General features: G+C 37.7%; 1 protein-coding gene across 1 annotated transcript; it reads left to right on the plus strand.

The window, feature by feature from the left end:
• The first annotated feature begins 4,419 nt into the window (after positions 1–4,419).
• Positions 4,420–4,990, plus strand: LOC140761381 (uncharacterized). Its single transcript, XM_073098679.1, has 2 exons — positions 4,420–4,666; positions 4,704–4,990. Exons 1-2 carry the CDS (start codon positions 4,433–4,435, stop codon positions 4,815–4,817), a joined length of 348 nt encoding a protein of 115 aa, XP_072954780.1. The 5' UTR covers positions 4,420–4,432; the 3' UTR covers positions 4,818–4,990.
• Positions 4,991–8,565: the final 3,575 nt, after the last annotated feature.

An 8,565-nucleotide genomic window follows, 5' to 3' on the forward strand; every position in this document is an offset into this window, starting at 1 on the left:
TAAGACTAACAAATAACAGTAAAGAAAGGAAGGATGTTGTTACCTAATGTCGCACATCCACTGAAGATGGTGGTCGTGATGACGGTGGCCGTAATATAACAACAGCGGTAGTGGCAGGGACAGCGGCGATGACAGTAGTGGTCGCAGCAGCAGAGATGGCTGTAGATGGGCAATTGTGACAGGAAATTGTAGCGGTGGGTGGTTGTGACAGGGGCTGTAGTGGTAGGGAGTAGCAGCAAGGGAGGCTGTGGTGAGGTGCAGCGACAGGGATGGCTGCAACGAGGCTGTAGCAGTGAGTGGCTACAGTAGGGACTGTAGCGGTTAGGGGGGTTGTAGTGGGAGTGGTAGGCATCGGCGTTGGTGAAGATAGTGGCACAGCAGAGCAAGGGCCGTGGAAATCGGTGGCGGTGTCATTCGTGGAGGTCAGCGGCAGCGTCGGCAAATAAAGGAAGATGGGATGATGGATGTGAGTGACGGCTAGGGCTAAGAGGAGGAAGATGATGATGGGTTTGGATCGGGTTGGTTAGGTTGGAGGAGATTGGGTTTAGTTAGGTGGGTGTGGGTTGTGAGTAAACAGGTCGGGTTTGGGTAGGTTTCTACCAATTCACTAAGGCTAAAAGATGGGCTAGGTTAGGCTGGTGAGCTTAGTTGGTTAGTGGTCTTTGGGTTTTAGAATGATGAGAGGTTTTGGTTAGTGGGTTAATGGGTTTAGGTTTCGAGTTGGTTGGAATTAAGTTAGAAAGGTAGATAAGATAGGTATCAATCCTAAAATTATGGAAACTAATTCACAAAAATTATAAAAACTACTCCTAAAATTGTGGAAATTAATTTCCAAAATTATGGAAACTACTCCCTAAAATTATGGAAACTAATCCCTAAAATTATAAAAATTAATTCCAAAATTGTGGAAACTAATTTCCCAAAAGGAAAGATAATGAAAAAAAATTATCTTGTAAATCTGCATTTCTAAATTTTGAAATGTTCAAAATTCAAAATTAAAGATAAAGATGAAACAAATAAACTAAATTTTGAAATTTGAGTTTTTTTTTTCAGAGATGCTCTTTCTTTTTTTTCTCTTTTTTTTGGATCTAAAACGGGGAAAAAAAAATATATTGAATAAAGCTTACTTGTGATGATCTCTTTGTGTGGAGATTTTGTGATGGTAATGGTTTATTGTTTTTCTCGTTGTGGGTGATATCCTTGCATAACTTGGATCCGGATCCGGATCCTAAAGTTATCGGGCGACGGATCTCGTAGCGATCTGGAGTTTGTGGAGCGATTGATCTAACAAAGAAAAAATGAGGCGCAGCGTAGAATCCAAGCAGTGTAGCGTCTATAAACTAGGAAATGATCTGCTCTGATACCAAAGCTGATGTAGGACAATGTCTTGATTGTAGAGTTGAGAAGAAGAAATAGGAAAAAATAATCAAATCCATGGAATTCACTAATCGGGGTGTCGGAATCCACCGACGTTGCAATCCATCAACAAACACTCAATATGCAAAAGCTCTCAAAATATTCATTAATTCATAGAAGATGATTACAAGCCTTTATATAGACAAAATAAAGTAAAAGATAAAAGACAAAAATAGCCCTAGAAGGTGACTAGTCATAACCCTCGTTAAGCCAAACGGTCACGGGTGCAGCCTTTTTGTGCCTACGAGAATAAACGTAACGAAAAGTAGTGTCTCCACCACTAACTAACTCAATTTTACTCACTCTCGTGGTCAGATTATAACAAGTTGATGATGTAGACAATGTCTATTCAGTTTCTTTGATTCTTTTGGATCATCTTGTGTTGAAGCACATGCTCTCTGACATATATAGATGACTCTTCTCACAATTAATAGGAAATATTCTGCATGCGGAATTTTAGAACTCGTAGATGATTTACATGTAGTTCCCTTGAATTGGATGATTTTTTCTAAGTGTTTGGATTACTTATATATAGTTTATGAATATTTTATTTCGAACTAGGATTATCGACCTAAGGGAACTACAAGACTGATCAAATTTCAAAATTTTCATTCGGACGCCATTTGAGTGTTGTCACATCACTTAAGTTTCCTTAAATGACATATTCCGATCATCCTGTACAAAAAAGATTGTAACAATGCTGAATTTTAGTTTTTTTTTCTCTTTTCACTTGATTCTTTGATTTCTTCACACATAACACTCTTCTATAAGTAATGTATCTTGATTATACATAATTCATATATTATACATTATAAATACTTATTGTTTTGTGTCTATGAATATATCCATATAATAATTTACACTAATAATTTTCTTCTTGGCAATTTCATGATGAAAGTCTAAACCTAAATAATACTCTACACATTACAATTATCCTAGACAATGCATTTACTTCAAATTAAGAAAGCTCTTGTAAAAACAAAAGCTAGAAACCTTTGAAAAAGCGAGGATATAATATAAAATCAATTTCATACATAACTTCTAAATCAAATCCCAAGTTAATTTTTATAATTGGATTTTAGCAATTGAATACACATGAAATTTGTGATGCTAAGGTCCGATCATTATAGGATACTAGCTTGATTAGGGCTCTCGATAGACTCGAGAGGGTGGCCATGCATGGTGGTAGTGCTCGGTGGTAGTAGAGGATGGAGAGGAAATGGAGGTCAAAGCTATATTACCTCTATTCCCAAGCAAAAAGGAATCATGTTCATCAACTGGTAATCCAATAAGGTGCACGTCACAACTCTTATAGGTGGCTACCCTGATCAAATTATAGACTCACTCGATGAATTGACTCGATAGACTAGATTGACCCCTCGCTTGGTGAGCATAGGCCTAGATAACACCTAACAATCAAGTGCTAAAATGAAGATTAGACTTGTAGGCCCAATCGGTTACAATTGACTAAGTAAACCATCATCCAAAATCTAATAAATTAAATCTCGGGGTCCTTACTGTAATCTGACGAGTCTTCTATGTTTGAACCCAGCATTCCCATATTTATTGATCCAGCTTGGCCACGGTAGGATTGTAACAATATAGAATATGAATATGATTTTGGATATCAAGATAGGTAGGAAAATCCCAATCTATTTTTTATAAACCTCTAATGCGGAACCAAAGGAGGTAGATTTCATCCGCCCATTTTCACCCTATCCTCTATTCTTTTCAACGGTATCAGAATTCTATGCATGCAAATATCACAATAATAAGTCGCGAGCTATGATAATTTGAAATTAGATATAAATTAGTGATCTGTCATTCTAAAACAAAATTTGTGCATCAATCTGCCATGATAGTATTGCAAGTTGCAACAGAAGAATTTCAACATGCTTCTATCATCTACAGTGGATTCATGGTAGATGGACATAGATCTTCCTACCTGTTATCAACAGAACGTGATATAATAAGATAGATGGATTCAGGCCATGTGATTGGGTGACTCAGATCCAATTGGACCAGTTCGGCCCATAGCATAATCTTACATGCATGGGTTTTAATCCTTTATAGTACTCTTCCCAATGACAGATTCCTAAGTGACGGTGCGGAGATATCTTCAACACCACCAATGGGCTTATAAAGATTATAGTTCTTGTTCTTTAATCCTTGACGTCAAAGACAAAGCCGGACTTCACATATAGAGGGAGCCAAGTAATATTTCCCATATGTAATTTTAAATTATATTGGATTTTAGCTGAAAAAATAGCACTAACTTTTAAAATTTAGGGTGGCTCCGCTTAATGCTCGTCTTATGGTCTTATAAAAATTCCAAAAAGTTCTTATTCTTTAAACTTTGGTGCATGGTCTTATAAAGATTTTATTCCTTGGTGAGTATTTAGTTTCATAAATATCCTATTATAGAATCAACATGTATTATGCTTTCATTTCAAGTTATATTCACTATCTCTACAGAATCCCTGCTTAAAATGGACCGGTCGCACTATCTTAAAATGAATAAAATATCAAATCTTGGTTCTCCTTTGAATAACAACCACCTATCACTTGCTTCAACCTATACCACACCTTTTAAAAGATTAAGAAATTTTAAAGAAAAGATCTTCGACAATTATGTGGACGCATTGTATCTTGGTGCGCCGAAATAGAGGACCTCGTCGTAAGGTCTTGACGGCTCTCTCCACAAGTAGTGGAATTTCCAATGAGAAAGTGCCATCTTTCAGATGCATTAAGTTCCTACAGTGGGTGCTGCAACTATCCCGCTCGTCCGATTTATTAGTAGAATAAATATTGCTTACGCTGTCACGTCAACTACGCAAGCGCTTGCGCGAAATTGTAATCATGGGACGGCGTCGTGCTTCCGCCACGTATTTCATTAATTTCATCTCACACGCGCCCCGTTTCTATTGGTTCCTCTTTGTCGAATCCCTTGCTGAGGTCCTACCTAAAGGTTCCATGCCGGACCCGAAACGAAATATTAGTTTCGATTCATAATTTGATGGGGTTAGCTATAAAATGGAACATGAAAGAAACGGAAGGAGCCCAGACCCAAATAATCAATTGTCAAAAAGCAAGGTGGTCGTCGGAGGAGATGAAGAAAGCCGGAGTCATCGCCGCCTCCGTCACGGCTGCCGCTCTTGCCTCCTTTTCCACAACAGCACACCCTAACGACTCTCCATCCAATGATGAGGTATTCTCGCAAACTTTGAACCAAATGTCTAATTTGTTAAAAGTTGAGGTTTCTTACCAAAACTTTTGGTGGAATTCAGAGATCGAAGGGGAAAGAGAAAGGATCCGGATCGAGAAGGGGAATGGAGGAGAAATTTGCCCCGAGATTTGATGGTTTGAGATTTATCGAGACCCTTGTAACGGCGCATAGGTGATGGAAGATCACCTCTTTGTGCTACTGTATTTGATAATCTTATTAAGGGATTCAAGTTTGATTCCTTTGTTCGATTTTATAGATTTTGGTATCTAATTTGTGAAGGAGCTTTTAATGTAAATTTAAGGGTGGCTATGATTATTAAGTAGCGTGAGATGGCTACGACTTTTGTTTCGGTAGAATCGTTTGATTGATCGCATCTTCTTTCTTTTGGGACTTTAATCTAGCAATCAAACCAATGAAAATTTTGATATTTGAGGTCCAAACTGTGATTTCCAGGCAAATGCTTTTCTTTTCTAAGAAATTTTGGTAATAGGTATTTGGCAGCTTGCTAATTGTCGGATCAGACAAACTTTCTTTATAAACCAGTACTTCAGTCACTTTCGAACATCTTGAGCATCTAACAACTACTGTTCGTGACTTCTTTCTGTTTTCAAATGAGGTCCGTAGACCGGATTCATTCATGATCAGGGTTATGTAAGTTATCGAGCGATGGATCAGAGGCTTTACAACTACAGTTGGGAAGAGTCTGAGATTATGGGCTGTTAAATTATTTTGCCTTTCGTAAAATTGACCCGAATAGAAGGTACATGATTAACCATCTAAAGAATTCTTGGACTACAGAAAGTTTACACAAAAAATAATATAATTAGAGCCACTAATTATTTTTAGCAAGTTTAGCAAGTTAGAGCCACAAATGCACTGCTCCCTCTAGATTCTAGAGTTTCATCACGCCTTCAGGCAGGGTGAGATCTTCACCGTACAGGATATATAAGCAATAGTCCACATAAATTGAGAACCCTGATTAATATCCTTCGCCAAAAAACCAATCGCAATGCCCATATCGCCCTCTGCGTCGCCTGTCAAGCTAGCATCCACCCATGCAATTGGCACCGAAACAAATGAAGCATCCAGCGACAAATGTAACAACGGAGAAAATAAATCTGAGGCCCTCGTCTTACTCTCGTCGTCCTCAAATTGGTCGCCTATTCCACCACCTTACGAGGTGAGGCGTCCACGACCTCGAACATTTTTTCAATTCGGAGCTTCCAAATAAACCAACCATAGAACAGTGAAGGCATAGGCTAGGTGGAACTGCAAGAGCACAGGAGCTATATTGGAAATCCAGAAGTCTAAAATTAAAGCACCCACTACAGGATATACGTGCTTCTGATGTGGAAGTATCCACGTGGTACTCACACATGACCCAATGCTTAGCATTTTCATAAAGTACTAAAATCATAGTTAGTTTTATTAAAATATAATTTTGATACATAACATAAAACACAAGTCATAATAAGCCTTTAGAGATGGATATTCATACAACTTAAAACATTAAGCCCACGCAGAAGTGACCATTTGTTTAAACAAAGTAAACATAAATAATTAATAATTAAACTGTAACTTCTCCGTGATAAGCATGTGGTCATCCCTTAGATCTACAATATATTCCACTAAAAGTTAGTAAGTATAAATGCTCAGCAAGTGCAATCTAAAATAGTCTAAAGATAATGTAATAATAGTAGAGGAACATTTCATAATTAAATGAACAAGGCAGTAAGCAAAATATTGAACGAAAGAAAATAACTAAAGTTATGCCCGTCAGATATCCAAAAACTATGTTTTAATTTATCATGCAATTTGCATGTCATAATAAAGGCTCACATAGAGCTTATATCAAATCTTGTATACACACAATGAGGAGGGATTACGTATCTAGTGGTAACATCACCCATATATGCCTCGTAATACTACATATGATAGATAGTTTGTACCCATTAGATTAAAGACCTTAGTCATAAGCTCATAAGCCATATTTCTACATCATCGCACGTGGTGAAATAAGGAGCATGCAACTCAAATCACACAAGTAAAGAGCACGCAACTCAAAAGATGTCCTAACCCTATATCATCGGGTACTGCTAGGTCTAATGAGAATATCTCATCCTCACATATATTACTTTGTTTATCTATATTGTCATGTCATATTCACTATATCATAGCACACATGATTCTAAAATGCATAAATCATAACATCAAAAATATAGTAAACACATATAATAAACAATAAGAGCATATGAATATGATGCATGCCACAATATATCTACATTATTATAATACTCGCCACATCATGTTGAAGTCTACATTATTCTTAGACAATGGAAGATTCCTTGACTAAAAAAATATATATCTAGACGATGATGAGCTCTCCTTAAATGTAAATCTCCTCCTATATCTCATGATCCTCCCCATATGGTAATAGATCTATCAAGTAATGAAATAATTCAAGTATTAGCAAACATTGCTACCTAGACTATTACGATCTGACTACGTGGGTTAAGTCGAGACCAGTCAAATCGAGTCTATTTATCTTTTAATTGATTCATGCTTATTTAAGCTTTTAAGGCAAGTCTAGTTAAGTCATTAAGCCACTAAGACAAGTTCAATTAAGTCATGTAAGCCACTAAAGTAAGTTTAATTACGTTATATAAGCCTCTAAGGCAAATTCTAGTTCGAGTTGTTATGCCTTTGGACTAAGTTCGAGTATGACTCGTTATACCCGACCTCTATATATAGAGAGGTTGGATTTCTTTGTTTATTCATCCAAGTATCCAAGTATCCAAGTATCTAAGTATTGAGAATTAATTCAGTTTAGTTATATTCTTATTATCACATTTACCATTTTTATCGTAGCCATTAAATTACTTTTATTTTCATAGGAGTAAATCGTAACTGTAGAACCCTTCCAAGCATCCAAACCCTAGCCACCATCTTCCACCAGCAGCCACCTTACTTATGACCATCCACCACCACCCTTGGCTGTCCGCCACCTTTCGACAACTGCCACAATATCAGATATTTACCATTCTACCCTATTTCGAGCTCCCTTCACTTTTTTATTTATATCATTTTTTCAAACCTCTAATTTAAGTAAAACTAGAGTTATCAGAACCCTAATTTATGAGGCTACTACATCTTATATCCGATCGATCTAGATATGGTCCATAACATTGGTATCAGAGCTAACCCTCCGACCTTCATCCATTATTCTGAAGATATCTTCTAATCTAGCCATCCAATCTACGGGAAATTAGATTCAGTAGAAAGTCATTTCTAAGGCAACGACTTGTCAAAGTTTCATATTGATCCAACAACCAGATCTACTGAAAACTCTCTTAAAAGTTTCGTACAAATTATTGTCCAAAAATTAATTTGAATAGGGCCAAGCTAGTTCGTATCGAATTGGTATCAAAGCTGACGTTCCTCGGACAGTGGTGAACACATGATCTAAAGCTAACCTAGGGAGATTGCGGTCATGGAGGACCAAGAACTCATCTTCATCCCTGTGGAGGTTTCCTCAGCACCACCAACAACTGCCAACGACGAGATAACAACATGGACGAAGGCGTTATTCATAAAACTTTCGGCCAAATTTAAGAACTTGAAGGAGATCCAAAATACCCTTAAGGACTTGATCTAATAGCAAAGGTCCTACTAGCTGCCCAACACCATCCAGCTCTGCCTACGTCGCTAGCATCGCCAGCCAATTGAAATTGGCCACCCACATTGAGACAAACTCCACCCTTGAAAGAGATAGAGGAGAGCTCCAAATTGTCACAGCCACTCCAGCCATGTTGGAGTCCCTACCATCTTTATAGACCCTCCCAGCTGCCTCTGTCGTGCCGGGGAAGCCCTTAGCAATCGCTCCAACATTGTCTTCCCTAGCTAGAATTCATGTGGATGAACAA

Source organism: Typha angustifolia, chromosome 6 (genome assembly GCF_048772165.1).
Source record: "Typha angustifolia cultivar Huaian chromosome 6, ASM4877216v1, whole genome shotgun sequence".
Classification (NCBI taxonomy): Eukaryota; Viridiplantae; Streptophyta; class Magnoliopsida; order Poales; family Typhaceae; genus Typha; species Typha angustifolia.